Source organism: Astatotilapia calliptera, chromosome 12, assembly GCF_964374335.1.
Source record: "Astatotilapia calliptera chromosome 12, fAstCal68.1, whole genome shotgun sequence".
In the NCBI taxonomy this organism is placed as follows: Eukaryota; Metazoa; Chordata; class Actinopteri; order Cichliformes; family Cichlidae; genus Astatotilapia; species Astatotilapia calliptera.
The window spans coordinates 10,180,158-10,198,927 of NC_137433.1; the positions used below are offsets into that span (position 1 = coordinate 10,180,158).

The 18,770-nt window shown below is 44.8% G+C and overlaps 1 protein-coding gene across 4 annotated transcripts; it reads right to left on the reverse strand.

Moving 5' to 3' along the window:
- Positions 1 to 156: 156 nt before the first annotated feature.
- pomt1 (protein-O-mannosyltransferase 1) lies at positions 157 to 18,592 on the reverse strand. 4 transcript variants are annotated; one of them, XM_026187454.2, is made up of 20 exons: positions 18,439 to 18,592; positions 16,057 to 16,188; positions 15,840 to 15,946; positions 15,697 to 15,747; positions 15,353 to 15,499; positions 15,087 to 15,195; positions 12,828 to 12,887; positions 12,647 to 12,740; positions 11,924 to 12,079; positions 11,263 to 11,393; positions 11,069 to 11,164; positions 10,901 to 10,993; positions 10,524 to 10,620; positions 4,728 to 4,820; positions 4,516 to 4,636; positions 4,299 to 4,396; positions 4,081 to 4,194; positions 3,874 to 4,000; positions 3,474 to 3,651; positions 157 to 756 (listed from the first exon to the last, which is right to left on the reverse strand). In XM_026187454.2, the coding sequence occupies exons 2-20, from the start codon at positions 16,167 to 16,169 to the stop codon at positions 582 to 584; spliced, it is 2,160 nt and encodes a 719-aa protein (XP_026043239.1). In that variant the 5' UTR covers positions 16,170 to 16,188; positions 18,439 to 18,592; the 3' UTR covers positions 157 to 581. The 4 variants fall into 4 exon arrangements, with proteins under 4 accessions (XP_026043239.1, XP_080165359.1, XP_080165360.1 ...); XM_080309233.1 differs by lacking the exon at positions 18,439 to 18,592 and adding an exon at positions 17,269 to 17,408; XM_080309234.1 differs by lacking the exon at positions 4,728 to 4,820.
- Positions 18,593 to 18,770: the final 178 nt, after the last annotated feature.

The window sequence follows — 18,770 nt, forward strand, 5'->3', positions numbered from 1 at the left end:
TTCATTCAGCATAGAAGTCAGTTTTCTTCAGATATTTTTGTTTTTAGGCCAAATGCCCACAGTCCATGATGAGCCCTAAAATTATTTAAGTAACGCTTTTATTTTTTTTCCATTAAAAAAACCCCCCCTAGTTTATAAACACACAACTTGACTTCATATTTTACCACATTTTCTTTATTTTTTTTCTTTACTCTGATGTAAACTAAGCTTCAACTTGTTTACATGAAAAATCCTATTGTGCAACACTTTCTTTAGTCTCATTGTTAATCTATTTTTTTTCTAAATTATTTTTTAAGTCCTAAAAAATATAGTTTCTTTGAAGAAAAAGTAAAATCCAGTTCATAGCCACCGATTCCACTTTTCCAGTGTAAACACAAAAAGAATGAGGGCACATCATTGTTTTGTTCATCTTTCATTTTGTGCTCAGCCTTCGGTCAACGTCAGTCATCACTAGTTTATCATCAGGGGTTGGTGCGTCAGAGGTCTGAGAACTGAAGCTCCTCCTCTGATGACCTCAAGCCGAATATATGTTCATCTTCTGTTCAACTCATAAACTCCTCTCCATGTGGGTCATAATCCTTCTACCGACGTCGGTACAGGATGTCCCAGGTGTCCCTCCACTTCAGTCCTTGCAGCTGGTGGGCTGACAGTTCAGGGCTTCCATAGGTTAGGGGACAGAAGGTGCGGTAGGTCAGGAAGATTGACAGCAACACAGCCAATGCACCCACACACAATGCACGCTGATGTGTCACGCTGCTGCAGATGCAAACAGAAACAAATATGAACAAAAGTTTTTAGATAAAAACATAAAACATGTCACATTTTCATGAAAATTCAACAGTGAGATCTAAAGCCTGACAAAGTGTGCTTCTATGTCTAACTGGCCCTTTCACACAACATAAAGCAGGTACAAGTTCAGACTGTTTGCAGTTCCATCCATATATTTCTGAACACACCTCTGACGCGGTGTAAAGAAAATAGTGCAAAGAGTGTGTTGAATGCCCTAGTGCTGTGCTAGCCCAAAATCAAATCCAGTTTGGGATATTGTTTAAATGATGGTGCTTGGATGTGCACATTTTAGCTGTTGTTTGTTTCGAAGGCCACGTAAACACAGTGCAAAGTTACTATTCAACTACACCGCTTAAAAAGAAAAAAAAAAATACAGAAAACGAATCAGCTCTCAATGGAGGGGGGAAAAAAAAAAAAAAAAAAAAAAAATCACACTGGATAATTACAGTGGTCCCTCGATTATTGCAGGTGTTACGTTCCAAAAATTACCCACGATCGGTGAAATCTGCAAATTAGCCAACTTTATTTTTTACAATTATTATAGCTGTAAAACCCCTCACTACACTTTTCTTAGACAGGCATGAACATTTTTACACTTTTCTCTCTTGTTCAAACCGTCGTAGAAAAATAAGTCCAGCATTATAGAATGAAACCAAAGGCACCCGTGGATGCCTTTGACAGTGTAAAACGTTTCGTCGACATTGTTATGTTTGTTGGGGAGAAAACTTACAAACATACAATAGAGCACTTCAGAGTCACACTGCTAGTGATCAAAGATTTATGTAAATTTGACACGCTGAACACATTCTGTACTGGACAGGAGACATGGCACGAGATTGATTGACAGTGGTCTAGAGCCAATCAGGACGCAGAAGACAATGTGCTGTAAACAAACAAACAACATGGAAAATCACACCAAAAAAATCTGCGAAACAGCAAGGCCGCGAAAGGTGAACCAGGTTATAGCGAGGGACCACTGCATACTGGTACTAGATCAGGTTTGTGTTGGATGCCACATCAATTGATGGATATGAAAATTATCAATCTACAAAGGGCTAAATTCAACGACATCTTGAAAATCAAAGTGAAAAAACTAATGCTGTTGGATAAGTCATTTTGCTGAAATTTCACTGCAGTAACATAAAATGGTACTAGGCAGTTTGTATGGCTCCACATGCATGATGATGTAAAACCCCTCACTACACACTTTATACACTTTTCTCAGACAGGCATGAACATTTTCACACTTTTCTCTCTTGTTTAAATACTCTCAAAGTTCAAACCTTTGTAGAAAAATAAGCCCAGTATTATAGAATGAAACCAAAGGCACCCGCTTTTTTGACGGTGCAAAACGTTTCGTCGACATTGTTGTATTTGTTGGGGAGAAAACTTACAAACATACAGATTTATGGTAGTATCAGTCTTAACCCTTGTGTGGTGTTCGTATTTTTGTTACTCAGCCAGTGTTCATGGGTCTGGTGGACCCGCTAGAGTTTTGGCTTTCCAAATTAACACTATCAAACAATTTTATGTTAAATTACTCAACAGATGTTTACTTCATCCCAATTACAAGACATATGAACAGCAAACATGGTTAATTTTTTCCCTTTACCTTTGTTAGATCACATTTATGAATTAATGTGCTTCTCGTTTTTCTTTTATATAAAATGTTATAAATAAATCAGTTATAATCAAGTGGAGTGAGTGGAAAGACACAACACATTTACACGTGAAAAAATAATTAATTGTTTAATTTTTCTTTTGAAAAAAACTGAACACGGGTCTCACAGACCCGAACACCATACAAGGGTTAAAGGCCTGTCTCTGTTTCTGTCTAGTCAGAGACATTCACACCAGGGGCATGCTGGAAGTCATTTTGTAGCTCTACCACTGCTCATCTTATTTCTCCCTGCACAAAGCAGCAGATACCAGTGCTAATGATGGCTGTCCCGCTCTTCTTATCCTCTATTCCAGTAGTACTTACTTGGATCTGCTTGGCTCGATTTGGTTTTTAGGGTTTTCCATTACCAGGTACTTAGCTTGGGTTCCAAGCAATTTCAGTCAAGATGAAAATGTGATGTCAGCAAGCTGCAGGCCACTGATTGGCCAGGGAGTGATGTCATTGAATGAGTTATGATAGTGACTTCTTCACAAGAATCGAAACCACCTTTTTTGAAAGCTGGCAAAAAGGGATATGGTTGCACATAAAATTTTGAGGTTTTCACAAGAATCTCATACAAATATTTCACACTAGAGCCTTGTTAGGAAATTTAAAATAGTGGAAGTGGATCGTCCTACTAAAATACAACCAACTTCTACTCAAGACAAAGCCACTAACTTTCAGCAGCTGTGGTAGAAAATGTCAGTCATCATAAGATAAAACAGGCAGTGGTTCTGTAGATGAATGAATGAATGAATGAATGAATGAATGAATGAGAAAATGGCAATATTAATCCCAGTTTAGTTAAAACCCCATTTACAAAGTCCTAAAAACCACTCGCTGACTCTACTGGCAACTTCTAAGCAACCACTAAATAACAAAAATTTTAATATCCATTTTCTGGGTTGCATTAGGTCACCTTACCCAATGACTGGTAGTTGCCAGTGACTGACACGATTAAGGTGAAAATTTTAATTTAAATCAGGAAAAAGAAGAGTAGCTCACAAGAGGCTGATGAGCGTACCTGAGCAGGTGAGTGTGTGCATGCTCCAACAGAGCTGGACTTAGTAGGTACAAGTAGCAGAGTGCTGGCAGGTAGTGATACAGGAAAAGAGTTTTGTCCATAAGCAGGAAGGGAACAAAGTTCACCAACCAGCCGCCAACGCACACACATCCCAGACACACAAACTGGTCCCACACACCTGAAAAAAACCCCAAAAAAACCCAAAAACCACACATTTAGTTAGAAATGGTACCATAACCCGAACAGACAGCTGAGGTTAGACTTAGTCTCTGATGCAAATATGTCAGTGCGGACCATCTTTCTGCAGACCCATCTGGCCTTCCAGATGGGTCTGCAGAAACTGTATTTGTGCTCTGATTCTTCCTGTTTTACTGTCAGAACTCAGTGTGTCCCTACGTACCATCAGGTACATCTTTCAAGCCTCGCCTCCTCCTCAACAAGTAGACAACTGCCAGCAGCTGATAGGCCAGCAGGCTGAGATTGGCCACACCCCATGACACCGGGTTACCAATTAGATGGATCTGAGCCTGAAACAGAAAAAGTGGATTACAGGGCTAAACAGGACAAAGCGTGTGTGTTACTCTGCGTGTGTGTGTCGTGTTTTTACATTGGTGGAGGAGTGCAGCCAGTATGCAATGTTGGTCTCCATGGTGATCCACTCTAATGGGGAGGAACTGTATTTGTGCTCCGACTCTTCCTGTTTTACTGTCAGCATCTTCCACTGCCAAGATATCAGATTTGTTTTATTTTACTCCTTTCTGTTTCTTTGCTAGTGTCACAGGAATAAATCTGATTGGACAGTGAGTTTTGAATTCAGGTTCATACTTGCAGTTCAACAAATTTTGCCCAGAAAGAAATTTTTCTATCAACGTCGATATGAGTTGGAGAGTGAAGCTCTGCCTCCCGTTCCTTCTGCTCCTGACCTGGACAAGATTGACAGTGTGCGTTGTGACCTCACTAAAGTAACATTGCAAAGCTACTGAGTGATAATAGTGAAGAAAGAAGAAGGTCAAGAGGAGGAGGAGGAGTTTAGTGGCCATACTGGTTCCATAGCGGTGCTCCTCCACTGTCCATTCCAAACTGCTGCTGTGAGCTTTGAACAGTTTGTCTGCTACAACCTCCAACTGACGGAAACCCCAGTCTGGAAGGGACACACCACTCAGCTGCATTCGCAAACACACACAGACACACACAAACAGGCTGTAATAACTTCATATTGTACAGGCATTCAGCTGAGACATATTCTGTCTGCACCTTGAGGACAGCTGAAGTGTTGACATGAATGAGTCGGACTTCAGATAGGATGGTCTTCCACACCTCTGACTCTGCCTCCCTGTTTGAAATGTCCTGACCACACAAACACACCAACAAACAGCAGGCTCAGTAAAAAGCATTTCAGCCACTGATTAGTATAAAGGTAAGAGGGGTTTCCATATTTGAGCAGCTCCTGTAGGTGTAATGTAAACATGGCCCTGTACTCTTGTGCATATCCTATCTACAAAGATAATTTCGGCTAATTAATCCATCCTTTAGTTGACAATCTTCCAATCTCACCATTTTCAAATTGTTTTACCAGCTAAAGTTACTAATTAAGAATTAATGTAACATAGCTAAGTTACAGCAAGCTACCTAATCTAAACTGTAATATTTTACTAACTTATAGTAATGTTTTGGCTTATGCTAGCTGGCTCACAGAGTCTGAGCTTGTGCATGTACTGCATATAAATACGAGCAAAAGAATGCTAAATGCAGTTCAATTAATGGCCGTGGGAGTCACTGACAACAATCTTTTTCTGGAAGTTCTTTTTCTAACTTCGCTCAGTGCTTCACTATAGACTCGCCTCGGCATGACCAACTACGGATGCTCCAATGACACCACGTCTGTCTATGACAGACCTGTCGAGCCGTGCTTAGGGCTCCGCCCCCTCATTCTAACACGGCCGACCAGCCCCTCCTAACTCATTCTCGCTTTCTTCCCGTGAGAAACTACTTTGAGCTCCCTCAGCGTATCCAGTTCTCAGGAGTCCCGTGTAGGAGTACGTTGCCGAAGTTTTTCCAGTTCCAGTTTGGATCGTGCTGAGTAAGTCCTTCGAAAGAAGTGTACTTAGAGTTACACTGTGGAACAGCAATCACGTCAGGTGAGCTGTCCCAGCGGTTCCTGGTCTTAGTTAGCGAGGTAGCCGACATTGTGTAACTCGGGCTAACGCGTTACGGTGAGCTGTTCGTTCAGTGTCCGGCTAGCATTAACTTGTTAGCAGGCCACGAACCACATTAGCGTCTTACTAGCATTAGCTTGTTAGTCGACCTAGGGTTCAGTAAGCATTAAGTTGCTAACAATATTGGCTAGCGGAGTGCAGCTAACATGTCACAATGAGCTGACTCCAGCGGCGACTAGCTCGGATTTAACTCCCGCTGCTAGTCCTAGCTACGTACGAAGGCCAAAGAGGATGCACCCCGCCCGTGCCCCGCATCATGCGGTGCCACCATCTCGGGCAGGGACCCTCATCCAATGTGCATCATCTGTATGGGTGCCAAGCATGCTCAGGCTTCACTGGCGGACCCTCAGGGATGCCCACACTGTGTGTTGATGCCAGAGAAAGTCCTGGAAAGGAGGCTGAATGTAGCAGTAACGAACAGTCAGGTCCCCTGCCTGTCCACCGCTACTGCTACAAGTGATATCAGTCATTCGCGAGACTCCACAAGCTGGGCTGACATGATGGAAGAAGATTCCCCGCTCCAGCCCCCATCGTTCAAGGTCCTCCTCAATCAAAACGTGAGCGAGCCAGGTGGCGAGGACACAGAGGGCGATGCCAAATCCGACCTCCTTGACCTAGAGGACAGGATGAGGAAGAGGAGGATGACTCTACCTTTCCTCCCCAGCAGTCCAGACACCGGTGGACAGCAATTTGTACAAGGTCTGCAAACGGGCTGCCAAGCTACGCATCCCATGGCCAGCCGCCCAGGATGCCGAAGGGGCAGAATGTCACGGAAAGAGGCTCCCACCAGCCTTGCCACCATCGAAGCAGCTTTTGCCAGCAGTCCCGGCTTGCATGAAAGAAATTAGTTGCTATTGGTCAAGCTCTTTAAAAAGCAAGCTTCTGACCAAGGGCTGCTCTAAGCTTGAGATCCACAGGATGGGTGAACTGTGGCTGACTGAACCCCCAGCAGTGGAGCCTTCAGTGGCGTATCATCTTCACCGTAACTGCAGGGCAATCTCAGTCTCTTCTAGCATTTCTTTGCCTAACAATATGGATTGCCTCACGGCATCTATTTATCAAAGGATGTACAAATATGCTGCACAGTCAGTATGCTCGCTTAATGCAGTCACACTGCTATAAGCATATCAGGCAGAAATTCTGGAAGACATGGGCCGTCAGCTTGACTCGGGTTCCCCAAACCCAGCCCTCTGGGATGAAATCTACATGGTTAATGATCTCATTCTTCGCTCCTCCAGGGGAGCAGTCCAGGGGTGTGGCTATGTTATGGGCCTTGCAGTCTCGGGTGAAAGAGCCTTGTGGCTAAACCCGTCGGGCCTAGGGGATGCTCAGAAGGCTGAGGTCATGGATGCAGCCTATGACCCAACCAAGGGTCTCTTTGGCCCAGCCCTGGAGAGAATGAGAGAGACAAGCACCCACAGAAAGCAGGAGGGAGAAGCATTAAACCTCTGCTTACCCAGAAAACCTAACTCTCAGCCCCAGCAGGTGCCAAGGGCTGGTTTTGCTGCAGCAGCAGCTGTGAGAGGGAGACAGAGTGGGGTCAAAATGCAGAGAGGAGCAGGAGGCCTGCAGTCACCCACCAGGCAAAAGTAGAGAACCAAAGACCTTGGGGCAAGCATTCCTTTGCAGCAGCTGCTGCAAAGAACAAGCCGTCACACCCCGGAGAGGGGGAAAAGAAGCGGTCAGCCTACCACACATGCAACGTTCTGTGTCACCCCTCTCTTCTCCCCCAAAGAGAAGGAAGATGTTAGAAGGGGTAACCAAATCACTCCAAGGTTCAGAATCTCCGCAAGTTTCCAGTTCACCAGGAGCACCCTCTCAGTCTTCTCCTCCAGTTCAGGGAGGACAGACTTGTGGACAAATGGCGCAGTGTCACCAAGCACTCCTAAGCACTCTGTCTGTGTCACCAAGCACTGCCCAGAGTCACCAGGCACTTCACTGTGTTTTGGGGGAAACAAAAGAAATAAAACGTAAATTCCTGCAGCCAGGCAGTTCGCCAAGGGCAGAATGTCCCCCCCAGTTTCAAAATAAAAACAAAAGAAAATCACTGCCATTTGTCTTTGTCACCAGCGGGGGGAGCTCACGCTCTACCCGAGGGGGACAGCTCCAAATCCTTCCGGGAGACAGGGGTGACGTCACACTACCGCGTCTTCAGGGGCCCGCTCTGAAGCGGTGGAGCGGTGGCGCGCATGTGCAGTTCATCCCTGAGCATCCCGGGCAGGCGATCAAAGACCACTGTGAGGTGGTAGTCAATCACCTCACGGAGCTCGGTTTCACAATCAACCTGGAAAAGAGCCACTTGGAACCTGTACAGTATACAAAGTATCTGGGGCTCAGAATAGACTCCATCTCTTATCGCATCGCACTTTCAGAGCGGAGGATCGCATCCTTCACTCACCGTCTTTCCTGCTTTCAGCTGGGGAAAGTCGTGCTGCGGGGGTACCTCTCGGGGCAGTATCATCCAGGGTGACACTGACCACAGATGCATCCCTGTCAGGTTGGGGTGTAACTATGATGGGCAGAGCAGTGAATGGCGTTTGGTCACAGAGACTTTCGCTGAATCACGTAAATGTGCTGCAGCTCCGCGCGGTGCTCCTAGCCTTACGGCATTTTCTGCCGTATCTCCGGGGACAACATGTTTTAGTGAAAACAGACAACTCCACTGTGTCTTTGTACAGGTATGGCAAATGGACACACTGTGGACTGGAGGACCTATTGTTAGAATTCTAATTATTATTATTATTATTATTATTATTATTATTATAATATTGGCTGCCCTGGTGCTTATATCAACCACCAGGGCAGCACCCGTTCCCGGCAGCTACACAGGTTAGCCAGGGAAATAATTGCGTAGAGCAGCACATGGCTCCTCTCCCTTCGAGCAACTCACGTGCCAGGAATTATGAACAGGGGGGCGGACCTCCTGTCCAGAGGGAATCCACTGTTCGGAGAATGGAGGCTTCATCTACAGGTGGTGGAGCAGATTTGGCAGAGATACGGTTGGACTGCCGTAGATCCCTTCGCCTTACGAGAAAACACACATTGCCCTTTGTTTTTCTCCCTCTCTGTCAGACGCAGATGCGCTACTGGGCGTGGATGCGTGGGCCCATCCATGGCCAAAAACACTGCTGTATGCGTTCTCTCCCCTCAGCCTGATCTCCCCAACACTGAGCAGAGTGAGAGATCAGGGGCTGTCACTGATTTTAATAGCTCCACAGTGGCCATCCAAACACTGGATAGCAGGAATCATCCAGCTTCTGGTGGACGAGCCATGGCCACTCCCCATCCGCAGGGACCTTCTGTCTCAGGCGCGTGGGGAGATATAACATCCCCATCCAGACCAGGTTGCTCTATGGACCTGGCCCGTGAAAGGTGGAATTTGAAGGCGGCAGGCATGCCTCCGAAGGTTATTGAAACCATTCAAAATGCTAGAGCCTCCTCCACTCATTCCATTTACAGCAGTAAATGGCGTGTTTTTGAATAGTGGTGCTATGAAAAGCAGATAATCCCTTTTCAGTGTTCAATGGTGGAGCTGTTGTGTTTTCTTCAGGACTTGCTGGACAAAAGGAGAGCTTTTTCTATCATAAAGGCCTATTTGGCAGCTATTTCAGCCTGTCACATGGGGTTTGGTGATAAACCTGCCGGTCAGCACCCCCTTTGTATGTCGCTTCATGAGGGGGGTGCGTCGAACGCTCCCAGTCTCTAGACCACTGGTCCTTTATGGGATCTGTCAGTCGTTTAAGACGCACTCTCCCACCACCCCTTTGAGCCTATCGGGGCAGTGGGGTTGAAGTTTCTCTCTCTTAAAACCGCTCTGCTGTTGGCTCTAACCACAGCCAAGCGAGTTAGTGAATTACAGGCTTTGTCTATTCATCCTTAACACAGCATTTGTCTCTAAAGTGTTGGAAACATCATACAGGTGCTCTACAGTAGAGCTCCTGGCTTTTCACCCTCCTCCATTCTCCTCAGAGACAGAGCAGAGGCTGAACACTTTGTGCCCTGTGCAGGCCTTGGGGACTTATGTTGGCAGAACAGCCGGATTCAGGAAGTCGGATCAGCTGTTTGTTTCCTGGGCCTCCCCTCACAAGGGCAGGCCCTTATCACGCCAGAGGCTAGCTCATTGGATTGTAGAGGCCATAGCTCTGGCTTACACCTGTAAGGGCTTGCAGTCCCCCCCCGGGACTCCGAGCTTACTCCACTAGGGAATGTGGCCACATCCTGGGCTTTGTTCAGAGGTGTATCAGTCCAGGATATTTGTGCGGCAGCAAGCTGGGATGTTGCACAGTCATCCCTGGCTCAGGCAGTGCTGGATTCTGGTGCCTCAGGTTCGACCAGAGATCCTGGAGTAGTACTGGAGCGTAGCTTCGGGAGCTGACCCAATCCGGAAGTGGACCATATCTCCCATAGTGAAACAACGAGCAAAGTTAGAAAAAGAACGTTGGGTTACTTAACGTAATCCCTGGTTCCCTGATGACAGAGTGAGGCGTTTCACCAACACTTCCCTCCTTGCTTAGGCACGGACAGAGTGCTTAGGAGAAAGAAATCTGCTTGGAATAAGTTAGGAGGGGCTGGTTGGCCGTATTAGAATGAGGGGGCAGAGCCCTAAGCACGGCTCGACAGGTCTGTCATCGACAGACGTGGTGTCATTGGAGCTTCCGTAGTTGGTCACACCGAGGCGATTTCCATAGTGAAACACCTCACTGTGTTATCAAAGAACCAGGGATTACATTAAGTAAGCCAACATTATCCCATACTCTTTTAATTAAATGTGTGGGTGCACTCCTGTTAATTTAGACAGAGATCAGAAATCACATGCAGCACAAACTGTACTCACCACCCTCCACAGGTTCTGTGCCGGCATAGACACATTGAAGTCTATGTATCCAGAGACTTCCTGAGTGTGAGGGCTCATTGGAGCTGCTACGTCATGACTGAAACACAACCATTGTAACACTGAAATAAACCAGCTGATGGTAAACAGGCAGGGACACACAGAGCTGATGGAGAGGGGTCGACTACAACCCACAGAGGGCTATTTATTCAGTACAGAACTTCAAAGTACTTTTTTGACCTAACCATTTATTTCCAAAGAAACTTGAGATTAGTAACTTTTCTATTTACTCATTGCCTCTAAATGTTTCAAGTTTTGAGCTCCAGAGTTACTGAGACAACAGAGCCCTCAAAAATCAGGACATATCCTGAGTTGTTTACCTGTTAAGAAAACGTGACGTCATCCCATGAACCAGCTGGATGACATCACCGTGACGGACAGGTCGAGGAGGAGTGTCGACCACCAGCTGCTGCCTGACAGAGATATAGACAGTAGTTACACATGGGCCACGTCTCCATGTATAGCACTTGAAGAGAAATGTGATCTACCTGCCCGGATCTTTGATGATCCACCAGTTGTTGACATCTTTGAAGGGATAACAGGTGACCTGCTGCTGGTGAGAGCTGCCCCGCCCATTGTCATACCTGAATAAAAACAGGAAACATCATTAAATAAATCATGAAGTTGAACTGTAACTGGGATGCTTTTTGAAGCAGGTGCTTAGCTGCTGTGTTGGAAGCACCTGATTGGATAGTTGACTTTGTGAGAATGGAGCCAGCAGGGGATTGGCTGGGAGACAGAGCTTCTCAAAGTCACCTGACTCCCATAAGCCACTTCTAGAGGCTGACCCCGAGTGATCCTGGAGAGACCGCCCTACAACACAAAAATCAATCTATCAATCCGCTCCAGAATGTGATATTCCACTCTTTATACACCCCTTTGCATTTAATCATTAGTTATTATTAATCTATGGCTCTCTTCTGCAGTGTTCCTTTCGTTTTGTTTCCCTTTCCCCACCCCCAACCCATCACAGGAGATATGAGCCTCTCCCTCAGCTTAATTCTGCTGGAGATTTCTTCCTGCTAAAAGGGACTTTAAACAGTTTTTATAAACTCTGAATCACAAACCATTTGAATTAAAATGTCAAAGGCAGCAGTGAGATCAGGAAGGACAAAGACTGAAACTTTATGTTAATTAATGCTGATCTTCAGGTTACTGATAACCTTAGTAAGACCTGCTTCTGTGCTGTGATTGGTTCTGAAAACTGCGGGGTATTTATCATAAATACAGTGAGATCAAAGATTTAGATTCACTTGTCGGTAAACAAACATTTCAAAACTTTCTAATCTGTTTTCTCTCAGGAAACAGGTCTATAATTACTAAGTGTAGCTGACAGTATTTACCTGCAGGCTGGCCTGGAAAGCAGAACTCATCAGCTGGTCATGTGGTCCGCTGCGGTTCAGGAAACTCAGGTGAACGTAGAACCAGAACACATAGAGCAGGACTGGAACCACCACCAGACACAGAACTCTATGTACACTTTGCACACACACATTCATCTGCACAAAGACATGCATGCAGGATCATTATGTTCTTAGAATCACATTTTTTCATATCATAAATATAAACTGTATGGAAACACTATAACACCCAAAAAAATACATAAATAAATGAAACACTCAGGCAATGCTTTTATTTTTTTTTACATAGTGCTAAACTGCTATTATTAAAACATTGCAGACAAATACTTTTATGCACGTAATGTACTTAAATCCTGCCTCACTAGAAATACTATAATTCCTAAGGAAAACACTGCACCAGTTTGGAAAGTGTCCCTTTTGAAGCCTTTACATTTACAGAGAAGACCCTGCTCTATGTTAACTGTATTGGGAACACCGTTTTACAAAACCATGACTTTTTGGTACTAAAGATGACATGAAACTGGCAAATTAGTCCATAAAACACAACAAAAACAGTTCCTGAGAATGGATTTTGTGGAGCTGGGAACCATTTTTCAAAAGACACATGACATGGAGTATTCTTGAAAGTAGCAGCAGTCATAGCTGCAAAAGTAGCGTTTGCCAGCTAAATGCTGGATATGATACAATCAGGAAGTCTAGACTCACATGACTGATAGTTTTGTCTCCAATAAGCTTCCAGGTGTGCAGAGAAGCCACGACCAGCAGCAGCAGATATGAGAACAGACCCATGTACTTCACCCTACACCAATCACATTTTCACATTAACATTTGCATTTTAAACAACAGCACACGCTAGAGAGCAACAGGCCTTAAATCACTTTCTCACCCTACAGCCGCACCGCAGGAGACACCAGAGAGAATCAGCCAACTGTATCTGGACCAGGAGCTGAGGAGGAGAGAGTAACCATATGACGTCAGAGCAGAGAAAGGGTCTGTTTAAAACGGAAACAAACTGTTCAACTCAGTTTAGTTGTATTAACGTCGCACTAATTTAAAATAACATTTGCTTCAAGTTACATTAGACTGCAAGGTACAAACCCCACAGTATTAATGAGAGAATCCCGAGTAATCACATGATCCCCTATTAGCTAGCACTTGGCGAGAGTAGGGATTAAGAACTTCCTTTTAAGATAAAGAAACCTCCAGCAGCTACTTGTCTATGTTTGAGAGTGGGCCATAGAGTGAACACACTATACCACACAGCTCTCCTTAATAACAGCAACAGCTGAACATGTGAAAATACAAGTTTCAAAAAGATATTTTAAAAAATGGAAATTTTAACCACCAATTGCTAGTCTTGGTAGCCAGGGATCAGCCCGCCAGAGCCTCTGCAATTCCTGTGGGTTGTGGGCCTACAGGAGGATGGGCCCATGTCCTTTTTTCAGCTATGCCCAGCCAGGCCCCATGAACTAAAGCGTTGTCACCAGATGTTTGGCCTTAGGCACCCCCCGGGCCTGGCTCCAGGGTGGGGCCCCAGTAACCCTATCCCAGGCAGAGATAGTGCAAACTGTTCTCTTGATTGTATACTTATAGGGTTCTTTTGAGTCGGTCTTTGTCTGGTCCTCACCTAGGACCAATTTGCCATGGGCAACCCTGGGCAACCCTGCCAGGGGGCAAAAGCCCCCTGATAACATTGCCCTGATTTTGGGAAGGCTCTTAATGTTGTAGGGCTGTCTTGGTTGAAGTGCCTCTACAATGTTGCGTGAAGATCAGGGGCAGTACCTCCGGATTAGCAGACCAGGGTGGTGGTTTCCATTTTTAAGAAAGAGGACCGGAGGGTGTGTTCCAACTCTAGGGGAAAATCACACTCCTCAGCCTCCCTAGGAAAGTCTACGCCAGGGTGTTGGAAAGGAGAGTCCATCCGTTAGTTGAACCTCGGATACAGGAGGAACAATGCGGTTTTTGTCCTGGTCGTGGAACACTGGACCAGCTCTTTTACCCTCTCAAAGATACTTGAGGGTGGTTGGGAGTTTGCCCAACCAGTCTACATGTGTTTTATGCACTTGGAGAAGGCATTCGACCATGTCCCTTGGAGGGTTCTGTGGGGGGTACTCTGGGAGTATGGGGTGTCTGGCCCATTGCTACGAGCATTTGATCCCTTGCAAGAAGCTCGGTCCGCACAGCCGTCAATAAGTCAGATTAGTTTCCAGTGGGTGATGGACTCTGCCTGGGCTGCCCTTTGTCAACAATTCTTTTCGTTAATTTCATTAACAGAATTGTCCCACTGGGAGGAGGCAGACCCAGGGCACGCTGGAGAGATTATATCTCTCGGCTGGCCTGGGAACGCCTTGTGTTCCCCCAGACAAGCTGGTGGTGGCTAGGGAGAGGGAGGTCTGGGTTTCTCTGCTTAGGCTGCTGCCCCTGAGTCTAAGCCGCAGATAAGTGGAAGAAGAAGGATGGATGGAAATTTTAAGTAGGATTAGTCAAGACTAAAGAAGCTGGTTTATGTGTATGTCCTACAGAAATGTAGGAGTAATTCAATATAACATGGCTAACTGTTGGATTTATTCTGCTAACAGCTTATCTGTGAAGTTTGTATTCCCGTTTTGATGAGTGAAATTGTAGTATTTTATTTGCACTAATTAGCAGACATGTGTATGTGTGTGATACATTCATTTCTACTGCATCTAAAACTACACAAAGTATAATTAATCCTTTGGTTTGAGAAAATCTGTTTTTAAAGTTTCATTTTGGCTTTTGTGCCATTTTTGAAGCCAGAAATGACAACCTTTGACAATTAGAGAAGAGAGTTATCACCTACAAATGTTTTTTCTACAAGGCTGTTGATGTAATTTTTAATGCAGTTAAGTCAAACACTATAAAAACGAAGTCTGATTTTTGAACCACATGAGGAACTGCAGTTTTTGGCGCTTCCACATGGTTTAAAGTCCCTGAGTTAACCAAACTTGCTAGCATTAGCTGATAATTTAGCGCTCCACTTATTAATAAAAATAAGAAGGTGGCCACCATAAAACTATAACTGAGGGCTTCAAAACAAACCAGTGGGCAATATCACAGTGGCTACAGCCATCTTTAATTTACAGTCTACACTTTCTACACATGAGAAGAGAAATCTGAGACTAACCTGCTGGGTGCATTGTGGAAGCGCAGGTATGAGAAGAAAGCCAGGAGCACGAAGAAGATGAGGACAGACTCAAGTAACATGAAACGTGATTGGACAATCAGAGAGTTCTCTGGAACAGCAAAGATCCAAAGTCAGACTTGACTGAAAAGAGCAACCCGTCTGCATATTCACCGGGAAAGTATCACTTCACTGGTTTATAAAAAGCAGCAGCTAAAAGGCTTTTCAGCAGGAAGACGTTAACTCTTACTCAGCATGGACGCACTCACCCAGCAGCAACAGCACTGCAGCTCCCAGAGCAGACAGGTGGGAGAACTTCAACTCTAAAGTCAACAAGTAGACCAGAGGAACACAGAGAGCTCCACAAAGGGCTGGCAGAAGCCTCAGACTCCACACATTCACCGTGCTAGGATACTCTGCAAAACAAAACAAACACACACTAATTTTAAACAGACCAAAACCAAGTTAGACGGGAGGAAATATAGAAACTGGTTTCAAAAAAAAAAAAAAAAAAAAAAAAAAAAAAAAAAGAAGGCACACGCTGGTTTATATAGATTAACAAATTTTCTGGTTTAACCTCTAACTGGATGAAATCATTTTTGGGGATTTGTACCTGCTCCAATTCTGTTCCACACAAAGTTCCCATCAAAACCTCCCAGGTACGCTAAAACAGCAAAAGCAGAAGCACATGTTGGAGCAAAGTATAAATAAAGCTGTACACTCACAAAGGGCTGTGTTGGTATTTTAATAACCCACCTCCAGAGGCCAGGATCATATGACCGAGAGGTGGTCCGCTGTCATCAATGAAGAAAACCCTCTTCATGTAGAGAGACACAAACTGACCATAATACACCTCATCAAACCTGCACAACGGTCAAGGTATAAAAATCAGTTAATAACAGAATGAAGCTTGGTACGTAAGTTTGTATGTGGGTGTACATGATGTTCAGGTGTGTGAAACAGATCCACTCACACCACAGCATTGGGATAATTAAGATGGCTCAGCCTGGTCCAGAAGGCCAGCAAGGAGACCAGCACCAGAAGCAGGTCTACCTGGGCTGTCACCACCAGGGGGAGCTGTAGCATCTCTGACACACAGCTGTGACTGTAAAATAGGAACATATAACCTCTGATTAATAGTAATTAATTTATAACTAAAACAAAAAAAACCCCACCTCTTTACATCATTGAAATTGACTTCTCTATCATTCTTGCGCTATCTGCCCTTTCTGGAGGAAGATACAACACCCTGTCTGAGGTAAGAACAGGAAGTTTTAGTAAGTGACATTACAGGACTATTAATCCGTTACTTAAAACAGATGCGTCTGCTGTATCCGTATAGTTTATGGAGGGAGCCCTTGCTATCTAGAGCTACTACAGAGAGACAGACAACCAGTTTCACTCACACTTACGGCCAACTGCCAACACAGCAAACTCCACAACCTACTAGTGGAGCAGCACGTCTGAGGCAATAGTACTACCCACCACACCCTGGAGCCAGGCCCGGGAAAGGTGCCTAAGGGCAAACTTATTTTGCCATGATTCTCAAAACTGAGCTCAGCTGCATCCTGCTTCCACGGATCATCTGTTAGTTACTAAAACTGGATTGGGATCAACCTGTGGTAAATTCAGATGATTGGACTTGATTGGAAAGACACATGCCAGAGCACAATCCAAGCCATAAAGTCCAAGGAATTGTCTGTAGATCTCTGAAACAGGATTGCATCGCGGTACAGATCTGTAAAAGAAACTCTGCAGCATTGAAGGTCCCAACGAGCACAGTGACCTCCATTAACCTTAAACGAAGAACTTTAGAACCACCAGGACTCTTCCTAGAGCTTGCTGCCCAGTCATTCTGAACATTTAGAGTAGAAGGGCCTTAGTAAAGGAAGTGACCAAGACTGTGATAGTCACTCTCATAGAGCTCCAACATTGCCCTGTGGAGAGAGGAACCTTCTAAAAGAGAAATCATTTTTGCAGTATGAAAACAAAGTTCTCTGGTCTGATGAAACAAAGATTGAATTCTTTGGCCTAAATGCCAAGCATCACCTGGCCAATACCATCCTACAGTGAAGCATAGTGGTGGCAGCATCATGCTGTAGGGATGTTTGTCAACAGTAGGAACAGGGAGATGGGTCAGGGTTGGGGAAATGCATCAATATGCAGAGACATCCTTGATGATTACCTGCTCCAGAGTGCTCTGGACCTCTGACCTCTGGACCTTCTAACAGGATGACGACTCTAAGCACAGCCAAGATAACAAAGGAGTGGCTTTGGGACCACTTTGTCTTTGAGTGGCACAGCCAGTGCCCAGACTTGATCCCGAATGAACATCTCTGGAGAGATCTGAAAATGGATGTGCACCGACATTCCCCATCTAACCCGATGGAGCTTGAGAGGTTCTGCATAGAAAAGAGTTTCTATTATGGAGTACTGTTGTGTATAATTTTGAGGGGGGAAATGAATTTACCCCATTTTGGAACAAGACTACCTTTAAAAAATGTGGAAAAATGTGGAGACTTCCTGGATGCATTGTAGCCTTGTGATTGACAGGTGATATGTTCGGGGTGTATGCTCCCTCTTTCCCTATAGCACATGGGACAGGCTTAAATTCCTGGTCACAGGTCCAACTACTAGACTACCTAGTGTCAGTGGATAACTTAACACTCCACCCTCTTGTCCTAATTACGTTTTTTTTTTTTTTTTTTTTTTTTTTGTGAATGGCTACAAAAACCCAAACATGGCAGCAAGCAAATCACAATTGGCAAGTGAACAACAAATGGGTGACACCACAGTGGCTAAATCCATATTTTATATCAAGTTCGTAGCTTTAACACACACATTAGTGTGAGGTCAGTGTGGCAGTGTTCTAGTTTTTGCCCCTGTACACCCCCAGCACGAAGGTCTTTCAAGGAGTACAGCAATTGCAATTTTGTTAAAAACAATTAAAGGTTATATAGAATCTGCACTTCAATCACAGCTTCGTTGCTTCAATCGTCCTGAAGCCTCAGTTCATAACACATTTCCTGGATGTCCCCTTCTCTAAAAAAAATAAATAAATCGCACACAGTATCCCTCAGCGTCCTGCCCCTGCTGCTGTTGCTCTGATCCGAAACAGCCTGACCTCACAGTGATGTGTTCACGTGTCTCTGAGTACGGGTCGGGATGTTGCAGCCCTCAGCTGCCTCTTTGTCACATTCTTTAATAAATATGTGCAGCTTCGCTTTAACGCCACGTTAGACGTTCTTCTACACATAAGAGCAATTAGCATTAGCATACTAGTCTCTAGCTAAGAGGCGCTAAAGCAGCAGCTGCCTTCCTCACTCCTCGTTTTCCTCCACACCGTGTATGTTACCTGTGGCCCAACAGGTTAAGCTCATCTGTTGCCGTCCGCTTCTTGCCGTTTCTCCCGGTGTATGCTTTGAACTCAAGAGGCGTATAAACGAAGTTTTATAGCAGCGGCCGTTCGAAGCTTCCGGTGATTGATTATACTGCACTACCATCGGTTCGCTCGGAGCTCCACTACATGGCCTGTGGCTGGCCGCTGAAGGAGCATTACAACGGCGTGTTTAGAAAACTAAAAGTTTTAGGAACGGGTCTTACATTTAATACTACTTTTAATATTAATAATTAATTAATACTAATAATTTCATCTGAAAATTAGCCCAGTCGAAAAATGTATAAACC

Excerpts from the sequence above, each read along its gene's own strand:
- pomt1 (XM_026187454.2), bottom strand. The coding sequence starts at position 16,169 with ATGCTACAGCTCCCCCTGGTGGTGACAGCCCAGGTAGACCTGCTTCTG. Across the intron at positions 15,500-15,696 it reads GTGGAACAGAATTGGAGCAG|AGTATCCTAGCACGGTGAAT; the intron begins GTACAAATCCCC and ends TTTGTTTTGCAG. Across the intron at positions 4,001-4,080 it reads GGCTGCACTCCTCCACCAAT|GCTCAGATCCATCTAATTGG; the intron begins GTAAAAACACGA and ends TTTCTGTTTCAG.